This window comes from Protopterus annectens, chromosome 8.part0 (genome assembly GCF_019279795.1).
Source record: "Protopterus annectens isolate FY-2018-M chromosome 8.part0, PAN1.0, whole genome shotgun sequence".
Lineage (NCBI taxonomy): Eukaryota > Metazoa > Chordata > Ceratodontiformes > Protopteridae > Protopterus > Protopterus annectens.
In genome coordinates this window covers 276,581,170-276,594,010 of record NC_056741.1, presented here as the reverse complement: position 1 = coordinate 276,594,010, position 12,841 = coordinate 276,581,170, and the positions used below count along the sequence as shown (strand labels likewise).

The 12,841-nt window shown below is 43.8% G+C and overlaps 1 protein-coding gene across 1 annotated transcript in view; it reads left to right on the top strand.

Moving 5' to 3' along the window:
* Positions 1-12,841, top strand: part of UBQLN4 (ubiquilin 4) — a gene marked incomplete in the record, with an annotated part of 792,664 nt that overhangs the window by 512,295 nt on the left and 267,528 nt on the right. Inside the window, 1 exon segment of the mRNA XM_044079769.1 lies at positions 3,654-3,769. Coding sequence (XP_043935704.1) covers positions 3,654-3,769 — 116 coding nt within the window.

Here is a 12,841-nt window from a genome sequence, read left to right as displayed (position 1 = left end):
GATTAGCTTCCCTAACCAAGGATAACCATAAGGTGTTCTTTTTAGCTACATCCGTAACCTCACAGGTAAGGCCCAGATTTGTGCTGAACTCGTAATAACCTGTCCCCACCATGTGTACCCCAAAGCATCTCTAACACGTGTCCCCAAAGGAGCAGGTTTTAAACTCCCTCTCCAAAGCCAAAAACAGCCTCTGTGAGACCAGACAACATCCCGGGCTGTGTTCTACATGGGTTGAAACAGGAATTAGCATCACCATTGGGCACGCTTTTCAATCACGGTCTAAGCACTGGTTTCATCGCAGCAGAATGGAAAATAGCTACCGTCATCCCTTTGCACAAAGGGGGTGCATCCATGGACCTCGGGAACTATAGACCCTTTAGCCTGACCAGCCTTAGCTGCAAGGCTAAGGAACGAATCATTCTGGACCTTATTAACCAAGATATAGGAAATCTCCAAATGTTTGACTCCACCCAGTTTGGCTTTGTCAAGGGGAGATCATGTCTGTTAAATGTGGTGGACTTCGAGACAGTCACCAAAGCCTTAGACGAGGGCAAATTTGTGCATACTGCCTACCTAAACTTAGCCAAGGCCTCTGACACAATCCCCCACTCGGGTATGTTTGCTAAACTCCCCCAGCGGGGTGTCAACCTATATATTGTCAGGTGGGTTGCAAACTGGATCACTGAGAACTCATACGGTCAAAATAGGGGACTCCACCTCCTTCAGCAGACCCATAACTAGTGGTTTTGCACAGGGATCAGTTCTGGGAGCTGTACTGTTTGGAATCTAGTTCTCCCAAGTACAGGCTAAAGCTAAAGGACACTGGCTGACAAAAGTTTGCTGATGACTGGAAACTGGAAGTGATCATTGAAACCTCTAGCGATGTCAACATCCTGCAACATAAATCTTACACAGACTAATGACCGGTGCCAAAGTCATGATCTTAAACTTAATGCAAAAAAATGCATCATCATCCCCTTTGACAAGGGTGATGTTCCTGCAGACTACCACGTCAGTACCAATACCCTAAGCACACAGTCAGTAGTGAGAGATCTGGGCACACAGGTCGACAACAACCTTAACTTTGATCAGCATGTCTCCACAGTAGTAAGAAGGTATTTTATATCCCTCATCTCATAAGTAATGGCATGGCATCCAGAAAAAGAGGTTATGGCCACCCTGTACGCTTCTATTATCAGGTCAATAGTAGAATACAACACTCCCTTTGGTATGTTACTTTCCAAGCACCTGCAGCAATTGGAGAGACCACAGAGGTTCCTTGCAAAGAAAATTCAGGGTCTTCAAGACCTGTCTTATGCAGACAGACTGAAATCATTGTCACTTTACTCTGTGTCGTACAGACTACTCTGAGACGACCTATGCCTTGCATATAGAGCCATCTCTAACCCAGCTTTAATGGAAGTGCACATTTGCAAGTCAAGTGGCATACTGATCACTCACTCAAAGGACCTTAACCTGGTGTTGGACGTCAACAGTACTTGTTGGAGAGACAGATTTGTCTCACAGAGGTTGCCCCACCTTTGGAACAAGCTTTCTATTCATGTTAAAGCCTGTCGTTGGCCCTATTTAAGCACAATTTGGACGATTAGATGGGTAACTGGAAATTCACCTTGGGGTTCCCCCTGTGTCCCTCTTGGACAGGGGAAGTAGGTGCTGATTTTAGTGTTTTCTTGAGCCAAACACCCTTGGGAACATGTGTTGAACTTACAGTGGATATAAAAAGTGTACACAACTCTGTTAAAATGCCATGTTTTTGAGATATAAAAAATGAGACCACAGTAAACCATTTCAAAACTTTTCCCACCTTTAATGTAACCTGTACAGTTCAATTGAAAAACAAAGAAATCTGTTGGGGGGAAAAAATATAAAAAATGTACAATAAGCTGGTTGCATAACTGTGCACACCCTTAAACTAATGCTTTGTTGACGTATCTTTTGATTTAATTACAACATTCAGTGTTCTTGGGTACACACCTGCCATCAATTAGAGACTCTGATTAACCCCAAATAAATTAGTTCAGCTGTCTTAGGGTTTTCCTGACATTTACTCAGTTGCCTGCTACAGCAAAAGCCATGGTTCTCAGAGAGCTTGCAAAGCATCAAAGGGATCTCATTGTTGAAAGTATCAGTGAGGAGAAGGGTACAAAAAAATGTCCACAGCATTGGATATACCATGGAACACAGTTAAGACAAGTCATCAAAAAGTGGAGAAAATATGGGACAACAGTGACGTTGCAAAGAACTGGACGTCCCTCCAAAATTGATGAAAAGACCAGATGAAACTTGGTCAGGGAGGCTGCCAAGAGACCCACAGCAACACTGAAGGAGCTGCAGGAATTTCTGGAAAGTACTGGTTGTGTACTACATGTGACAACAATTTCCCGTATTCTCCATATGTCTGGGCTATGGGGTAAGGTTGCAAGACGGAAGCCTTTCCTTACACAGAAGAACGTCCAGGCCCAGCTAAAATTTGCAAAACGATACATCAAGTCTCCCAAAAGCATGCGAGAAAATGCGTTATGGTCTGATGAGATCAAGGTTGAACTTTTTGGCCGCAATTCCAAAAGGTACATTTGGTGCAAAAACAACACTTCGCATCACCAAAAGAACACCAACCCACATGGTGAGACATGGTGGTGGCAACATCATGCTTTGGGGTTGCTTTTCTTCAGCTGGAGCTGGGGCTTTAGTCAAGGTGGAGGGAATTATGAACAGTTCCAAATACCAATCACATTTGGCCCAAAACCTTCAGGCGTCTGCTAGAAAGCGGACGATGAAGAGGAATTTCACCTTTCAACACGACAGTGACCCAGAGCATACATCCAAATCAACAAAAGAATGGCTTCGCCAGTAGAAAATTAAAGTTTTGGAATGGCCTAGCCAGAGCCCAGACCTGAATCTAATAGAAAACCTGTGGGGTGACCTCAAGTGGGCTGTGCACAAGAGATGTCCTCACAATCTGACAGATTTGGAGTGCTTTTGCAAGGAAGTGTGTTGGCAGATATTGCCAAGTCAAGATGTGCCATGCTGATAGACTCCTACCCAAGAAGACTGAATGCTGTAATTAAATCAAAAAGTGCTTCAACAAAGTATTAGTTTAAGGGTGTGCACACTTATGCAACCAGCTTATTGTACGTTTTTTATTTTTTTTATATTTTTTCCCCTAACAGATGGGTTATAGGTCACATTAAAGGTGGGAAATGTTTTGAAATGATTTATTGTAGTCTCATTTTTTATATCACAAAAACTTAGCTTTTTTACAGGGGTGTGTATACTTTTTATATCCACTGTAGCTAGGCTTGTAAGGTCCTGGGGCTGTTAGCCTAGTAACATACTATGATCCTTATCCATAGTTTTTCCTCTGTTTGTGACATCTTGGCCTTCACCCACTACTTAGTCTATAGTTTGAGTATAAAGGTGTTTTTATTGGTTGTTTTTCCAGAAGAGTTTTTGGTGGTGCTGTAATGGACATTTTCTGCAGTAAAAAAGCTGGTGTTAAAGGTCTGTTGTGCCAGCAATTTTTGTATGGCTTTTCATTTTGGGGGGTGGTTGGGCTTTGCATATTATCTTTTCTAGGTTTTTAGTCTAGGGATTCTTTTCTGATTTTCCACTTTCTTTTGTTTCCATCCCAGATGCAGAATCCAGAAGCAGTGGCAGTCATGACGAATCCTAGAGCAATGCAAGCCCTTCTTCAAATACAACAGGGGCTGCAGACACTACAGACTGAGGCACCAGGACTCATCCCGGGGTAATGTGAATTAACAGGAATTCTTAGACTTGCCTTTTTTTTTTTCTGTTTTCTTGTTTTTGGAGAACACTGTCATGGATGAGGGTAGGTAGACTGTAGTGCATTTATAGTCGGTTTTGTAGTCTGTCAAAGAAAGTCATTTTATTACTGTGTTTTAATAACCATCCATGCCCACAGCACAGAGGTGCCTGTTCTTAGGAGTAGCTGTTAAGTTCTTTGGTGGTTAAATGACTTACTTTGCATTAGAATGTGCACATAACAGTATTGAGGGTATTTGATTAAAGTGTATATTTTTTTAGCAAACCAGCAAGCTGTGTTGGCTTAGAGTGGTAAAGCACGGACTGCAACCAGTTCAGTTCCAGTTGGCTAGTGGTTCAAGCAGTGGCATGGGGGAGGGGGTGAGGAATCGAATGAAGAGGCTTGAGCCACTTTCCTCTGTTGGTGGGAAGAGGTGGGGGGTGTATGTCCAGAGAGAGACATGTTGCACCAGTTTCTCAGGTGGATACCAGAGAAACATGCAGGAACATCCATCTGTTGAGGCAGAGATCATCTGCTAGCTTCATAGCAGCTTGGAAAGCCCTTATGGAGGGCCTGTAGGTCAAAGAGACTTGTGAACACAGAATGAGGAGAAAACACATCAGCATCAAGGAGACGAAGACGCTTATCATGGCACACAAGGCTTGTCTCCCAGTCCGTGGTGGTAGGGGAGTTCTACAAGAGCAGATAGACAAATCTGTAGTAATACGATGCAAAAACAAGCAAGGATGGACTCGCTGCTATGTACTGTGCAGGTTTACAGTGCAAGCATGGGACATTGCAATAGACAAGAGACTATCTCTAAAGGCTAGGTACATCCCTTCAGACCATAATGTAATAGCAGAAAAGCTGAGCAGGATGTATACAGAACCCACTAATGGATGCTTCACAGAGAAAACTTTCTTAGATCGAACCAGTAAGTGGAATATGTCAGGAGTAGACTTACTAGATTCTCATTTGAACAGACAACTGATAGTTTTGCTCGAAACTATCTGAGATTGGTAGAGCTATATGATGGCAAGCTTGATATTACTGAGAGTCCAGGAGCCTGGATGACGCATGCTTTCTCCCCAGATTGAACAGGTTTGTTTCAGTATGCTTTCTTTCCCATACCAATAATCCCCAGGGTTTTGACAGATAATACAGGAGGAGAAGCCAGAAATGTTGTTAGATCCTTTTTGGCCAAGGCAATACTGGTTCCCCCTTCTTTAGATTGTGGCAAGGGGAAAGCAAAAGGAACTGTCAAAAAAAGTGGACCTTCTGACTCAATACAAAAGGTCACTGCTGCACCTCAACTTGGGTGTACAGCAGCTAATTGCCTAAATATTCTCACACTAATCCCAGATAGGCAAAAAGTTTTAGAGGACATGATAAACTTTATGAAGAGAGGTTAGGAAACCTAGAGCAAGAAAATCATACCTAGCAAAATGAGAAAATCAAAAGGTGACACACTTCTCAGAGTAGTATACAACAGCATTAAACCAAAAACTACTGCAACTGTGGCAGAATATGAAGATCACTCATAATTAAGCACCCAAACAGTTAAACCAGTTTCTTTATTTTCAACCATGACTGTAGTAGTTTTTGGTTTGTACCTTACAAAGTGGAAAATGTTCTCCTGGTGTCACTCCAGGGACTTTGACTCCTTGTCTCACTATACTCCGTATCGTATAGACTTCTTAGAGGAGACTTGTGCTTGGCCTACAGAGCAATCCAAGACGTAAACCTAATGAACTTGCTGCATGTCCATAAATCAAACAGGACTAGGGCTACCCATTCCAGGGAGCTAAATATGGCTTGTGACTTAAATAGGACCTTCTGGAAGGACAGATTTATCTCCCAGCAACTGCCGTGTCTTTGGAGCAGGCTACCAATTCATGTGAAACAGAGCACCTCTATGATACTGTTCAAGAGGAACCTGGACAAGTGGGATGAATCACTGGGAATTATTACCAGAGATAGAGCCCATAATCCTCCTGGACATGAGCAGTCATCACTAAATGCAGTATTGGATATTGACTAGCATTTCTGTGGTATTGCATGGGGATGAAATGGATAGGCTTAAAATGACCTCCGGGTCGAAAGCCTAGTAATCTCCTATGATGCTATGAAATTTTAAGATGGCATCAGTCTTGGAATACCTGTCAGACCTCTGCAAATCAGGCTTAGCTTGTACATCTATAAAAGGTTTTGCATGTGCTATTTCAGTTTCTCTAACCATGGACCCCAGTCCCCCATATTCTAGACCTTTAGTTAAGCAATTCCTAAGGGCAGTGATTTAACTTAGACCATTTAAGACGGAGGTACCCACAGTTTCTTTCTTGGAAAACACTGTTCTTTGTGGCAGTTGCGTCTGCTTCACAATTACAAACATTAATATGCAAAGAGCATGGCTTTATAAAGTACTTCCTTTATGTCAAAAAGTGGTTACCAGACTGACCTTGAATTAAACCATTCAGTTTCTCCTGAATTTTGGGCTTAGGAAAAAAACAAATGAAAGGACCCTGCAATCCCTGAATATGCACTGACAGCTGACGTAGAACAAAAGAATTCAGGAAAAATGACCACCTATTTATCTATTTTGCAAAAAGGAAAGCGGGAAAGCCTGTTAACAAGCAAATTATTTCCAAATGGCTGGGGCCTTGTATTGCCTTTTGTTGTCAACACCATGGGAAACAAGTACCAAACCACATTAGAATGCATTCCACTAGAGACACAGCTGCCATAACAGCATTTCTTAGAGGGGGGTTTCACCCAAACCTTACTAGAAGCTGATTAAATGAGTGCTGTATCTCTATACATCTTCAGTGAACTTCATCCCTTTGTTCATAGGTTCATAGATGGGTTCTAGGCTATCTGCCCGAGGGCATTTAAAAGCCTAGCCAGAGTGTGTCAGCTTTTGCCGCCCCATTGATTAATTAACTGAGCCTCTGTCAAGAAGAGCCAATGAAGTGATCCCAGGGGTTTATTTTCTGTTACCCATCAACTCGTCAAGGTTTCTCTTGAAGAGTGTTAGTGAGGGGCTCTGCCTAATGTAGTTAGGAATTTTGTTCCAAAGCATGGGGAGTCTCTGACAGGAATCTATCTCTCCAGCATGTTCTATTTATTGTTGTGGTGAGGTTTAGCTCACTAGAGCGAGTGGCTCGCAGTGACTTGGATTTCTTTAGGTGGAGCATGTCCATCAATTCTGAGTTGGACATAGCTTTGTAAGTCAGGCAGAGATCACCTCTGAGTAAGCTTTATGCCACTGAGTACAGCCAGAGTTTTTCCAGTCGGGCTGCATAGGACACATGTTTGAGGCCAGTAATCCTCTTGGTGAGGTACTTTTGTAGTCTTTCCAGCTGTTGGAAGTGTCTTGAGGTACATCCCAAATGGGGCATTGTACTCTGTGATGGGTCTGATGAGTGACGAGTAGAGGGGTACTATAACCTCTTTATTTCTAGATGCGAACCCTTTAGTAATTAGATGGCCTGCATAGAAGGATTTCCTAACTACTTTGGCAATATGATTGTCAAAGGAGAGATTACTATCTACCTGGGTCCCCTGATTGCTTATTACCTCTTCTGTATTAAGGGGACTGCCACCTATGTGATAATTCATGGGTGTTTTGTTTTTCCCAAACGGGATGACTATGCATTTTTTGACATTTAGCTTGAGACCATGACTTTGACACCAGGTGTCTGTCTCAGTAAGGCCCTTTTGGAGAATGTCTATGTCAGCCAGAGAGTCAGTTTTGGCTCCCAGTTTGCAGTCATCGGCGAACTTGGTTAGCCATAGTCCTCCTGTGTTTGCCTGTACTTCTGAGAAGTATATGCCGAACAGTAGGGGTCCCAGGACTGAACCTTGTGGGACACCACTTGTGACTGGTTTAGAGTCGAACCTGGAGCCCACTATTCTTACCGTGTGAGTTCTGTCTGTAAGCCAGTTGGCAACCCATCTCGTGACATAGGGGTTTATGTTCAGGCTGGTGAGTTTTTCTATAATTCCCGAGTGGGGAATGGTGTCAAAAGCCTTGGCGAGGTCAAGGTAGGCTGTGTGAACCACCTTCCCCTCCTCTGTGGCCTTGGTGACTGTCTCGAAGTCAACCAGGTTTAGTAGGCATGATCTGTCCTTAACAAATCCGAACTGGGTCGGGTCAAGTGTTTGGCGGTTCCCAATGTCTTTGTTAATGAGTTCCATGATGCGCTCCATAGCCTTGCAGACCAGGCTAGTCAGGCTTATGGGACGATAGTTACTAGGGTCAGTTGTGCCCCCTCCTTTGTGCAGCGGCATAACTGTTGCTGTGCGCCATTCTATGGGCACGTAGTCTATGAAGAGGCAGAGGTTAAACAGTGTGTTTAGGTGGGGGGTTAGTTCGTTTTGTAGTTCGTGCAAGACGCAGCCTGGGACACCATCTGGCCCCATTGACGCTGTGCTTTTCGCTTTTGAAAGGGCTGTTTTCACCTGTGCGTCTCTGATTTTCGGGACACTGCACTTTTCCGGTATTGTTGTGGGCCCTTTTGGGGGTGAGAGGGGTGTGAAGTTGCACTGAATCTATCTGCCAGGATGTTGGCAATATCAGTAGGTTCAGTATATTTTGCGCTAGCTCAGAGCATATCTGTGAGTTGTCACTTAGATTCTTGGCATAGCTAAAGAAGGCTTTGTGGTTATCTTTTGAATTCTTGGCTATTTTTCTTTCGAAGTTAGCCTTGGATGATTTTATGAGGACCTTAGTTTCTTACTGATACTGATCAGGGATGTCTTTCCTTCTTGGGATTTGCTTTTTTTCTGAACTAGTTTCCTCCTATTGTATAGCCTTTTTGTGGCAGGGGTCCACCAGCCTGGTTTCCTTCTCTTAGGGGAGTGAGTCTTGGTTTTGCTAGGGATGAGCACGATCCATACATCCTTGTAGGTGCTCATAGAGTGCATTTGTAAAGGTTCCTGCATCTTGGACACTTGTTAGATTTGAACTTCATGATTTTTCTTTTCGTGATTGACTAGGTTTCCCATTCCTTTTTGAGCATGCATAGTTTGTGGTATTTAAAGTTCATGTCCTAAAAAATGCTTTTTCTGATGGCCAACACCTTTCGTTCTTGGGATCTTTAAGTTGCAAGCCCTTGTACGTACATCACCATATCTAGCCTTTCACAAGGATGGGGTGTCCCTCAAACTGTGTTTACTCCCAAAACTGGTTTGTAAACTTATCCCTGAGTCATTGTTCATCTCCCTGCTTCCTTTGTCAGATAGGAAACCAGAAGCGAAGACTGTCTTTCATGAGCGGATTGTGCACTGCCAGCTCAGGTTTTACCTGAAATGAGTGCAGGAGTTAATGAGTTAACAGCAGTGTATTCCCTTGATGTTCTATCAATGTTGCAGTATTCTTAATGTTCGGGATCTCCCACCCAGGGCAGCCCAACATTTGGCCAGTATACCAAAGCCTAATTATTTTGCATGCGACGTACATCACACATTTGCTCCCTGCACAGAACGTAGGGCATAAACGTGACATACAGATGCAGTTACCCAGAACTACTTTGCCATCAGTCCAGATGCCATTATTACTCATTGGTTTGAATGCCTTGTGCTGAATACATAGCCATTAGATAAGTGCCCCATTGGGGTTGTTTTTTCTTTTGTTAATGGTCTTGTTTTTTATTTTGCTTACCTAGAGCTCATGTCGTCCATGAAGGAGAAATATCAGTGTGGGACGCAGATTCCCCATAAGAATAGTCAGTATCAGTGTCTGTTATGTGGGTGCTACCCACGACCATACCTCTCTGTTGTAGTATATGTAAGGCATTTGTGCCTAAGACACACAGAAGCTGTTTGCCTTCCCTGGTTATTTATTTTGAAAACCAATAACTTAAAACAGTTAGCCCAGGGTAACATGGCAGAATTCCTTAACCTTGAGATACTCCTGCAAGATAAGAAGAGGGCCAAGAAGTCTCGGACAGATTCTTTAGCTCTCTAGCCTTCACTGAACATCCATCTAGAAGTGAGTAATAGGTCTGTGTGCCATTTGGTGTCTACGTACATTGGATTCCTATGCTGCAACCTTGTCAGAGGCTGGCATGGATCAGTCTTTTTCCACATCCTTGGAGGCTTCTGCTTTGGATGTTGATGGGGAACAGAGGTTGATCATCACTGAGGGTCCTAGAAGGGTTCCACAGATGTTGGTCAGGGAGGAGGTTCCGGGTTCTCTTATTCAATCTTGCCAAGGGTCAAAACCTCTGATATTTGTTAGGAGTGATGTCCTTTCCAAGAAAAGACAAAAAACAAAGCATGTTTCGGTCCATTCTAAGGTTCCTCTAAGGGAATGGCAAGAGTTTACTCAAGACTTGTCTTTGTCTTGTTCTTCACAGATGCCTTTGCCATATCGTTCTGAGGAGTCTGTTAGCCCTGAGCCTCCTTTTGAGGAATTGTCCTTTGGGGACACAATTGCTAGGATGATGAAATATTTCAAGTGGGATTCTTCTCAAGTGTCTGATATTTAAAGATAAGAGTTACTTTAGGTGGATACTCTTAAACTATTTGCAGTTCCTCTTATTTTTGCTGCTTTGTTAGACACTTTTATTGCTGCTTCCAAGTCTCCTGATTTTTAGCCTCCTGCTCCCAAGAAACCTGATAGGCTCTATAAGGTTCCTGAGGACTACCAATTTTTAAGTGCCCTTCTGCTGATCCTGCTGTGGTGTCAGTCTCTACTGACAGTCCCTGTTGTAAACGTTTGCTTTCTGATAAGGATAGTAGGGCAATGGAGAGGATTGGTAGGAAAGTTTACACTGTTTGTACTTTGGCCTTTAGGACTGTTAATTACAAGATCTACATGACCACGTATGCTGTGGCCTACCTGTTTGAGGTTCTGCTTCTCAAGTGGCTTGCCACTCTATTACATGTAGCTATGATGATGCTGATTCCTCTTCCAGGGTTGCGGTTTTGGGTCTGTCATGTGGTATTTGTCTTTGCTTTGTCTCCAGTCTTTGCCTGAGGACATTAAGGCCAATTTGTTAGATGCTCCCTTGGATAATAAGCATCTTTTTGGGATTGCTGCTGCTAACCTGTTTGCTTTTCTCTTGAAGAGACTTAAAGCCTTACAGGACCTTAAACATATCTGATGGTGTCCATCTTCGGTCATTCTTGACAAATGGGACTCTGTTCGATCCTCGGAACCGGCTCAGCCATTATACAGCTCACACCAGCCAAAAAAACTCTCAAGCTAAGACCCTACCCACAGTCCCCCTCTCTGCATTAGCTCAGATCTCATTTGCCGCTCTGTCAGCAAGATGTGTTAGCCGTTGCTCTCAGCTAAGTCTTTAAAAATTTTCCTTAAGCTATTACTTTGTATTTCCTTTTCTACAGATAAATAGATAAACTTTCTATATTATACCTTGTAATTTTTTAGTTGTGTGTGTTTGAATACTCTACCCCTTACCTCTGGTAACATCGGTTACCATTGTTGGTGACCCCTCTCCCACCCTTCGTGCCATTTGTGGTAATTCTTAGTACCATCATTGGTACTTTCCTTCCCTCTTTTCTCTTGTACCTTTTGGTATTTCTTCACTACCGTAGTTGGTAGACCTTCCTTCTGTCCTTTGTGTGCATGTGTGTTGGTGTGTTTAGCTCATTTCTTTGGACGTTAGTTGTTAAAATGGCGGAAAAGCATAAAGAAACTTCTGGATTTAAACAGTGCCAAGCCCAATTTTGATGGGCATCTTTCATGTGTTTATTGTCTAGGAGCTCCACATCTCGATCAAAATTGTGACATCTGCCAGGCCTTAGGCCTTGGTCAAGCATCAGAATAAGCTCATTTTGAAGGGCTTGTGAAGCTTTGTCCAAGTCTGATCCCAAATCAGACCCTGTCAAAAAGAGCTACTTGGTACCTGCGTCCCCCACGACACCGGTGGCAGAAAAGCATAAGGCTATGGTTCCGACTACCTCCACAAAACAGAAAGCGAAGGTAACGAAACTTCAACTTAAAGAATCCTCGGCACCGGCATCGGCACCGACTTCTTTAGTTTCCTGCTCAGTGCTGACTTCTGCAGCATCACCTCAGCAGGCACTTTCCACCCCTTTGGTGCTGAAATCAGACCCGAATCTTTTTCCCAGGACGAGGTATTCACCTTCCATAGACCCTTTTGTGGGCCAGTTGCCCAGTCCCTTTCTGGAACGACCCGAGTCCCTTCAGGATTGTCCGTTTAGTCCTACAGGAGTCTCTCCGAGGTAGATGTGAGACTGGTGGATCAGCTGTTGGTGGCTAGAGGTATTCCGGCCCCATCACAGGCTCATCTCCCCCCTGGATATGGGGGATCTTCTCCAAGGACTCTCTTATTGTCTCCTCTTCTGACTTCCACTGGAGCTTCAGAGCCAAGCACTTCAGTACCAACTCTTCCGGTGCCATTAGGCATCCCTACCTCGGCACTGGATTTTACTCCGACTTCCTCGGTTCCATCTTCTGAATCGACAGATTCTCAGGACCGAGACACTACTGCCAGTACCGATGGTCTCACATCAGCTCCCATTTTTTATACAGAGTCTACCTTGGCTCTTTGGACCTTGTAGGTTGCAGATCCTTCCCTGGCTCCTGCTTCGGAGGGGGGACACTCTGGGTGGGGTGTGATCCCTGATGTTCTTCAGGTTTCACTGTTGCAGTCATCACATTTGGGTTATCTGCTTGCAGTAGCCCTCAGTCGGCCTGATTATCAAAGTCTTGGGTCCTGCGTCGGTTGCTGTCTCATCTTCCATGACGTCAGGTAGTCAGGGGTATAAAGCATGCAGCCAACGCCATTACATCAGTCTTTCTTGCCGTGTGGTGCCCGAAGCAGAAGCAGTTTGTAAGTGCCGGTCGGCCGACTCCTGAAGTGTTCGTTTTCGAGTTTCAGAACCGAAGTCTTCAACTAAAGCTAAGTACCCCATTGGGTAAACTTTTTCTTGCTCTAAACCGATGTCAGTAAAAGTCAATAATTGTATTTCTTGTGGAAAGCAAATACCTCATAAAGATTTTCATTCGTACTGTATTCCTTGCCTAGGCCCTGACCACGATGTACCTCGCTGTCGGTTTTG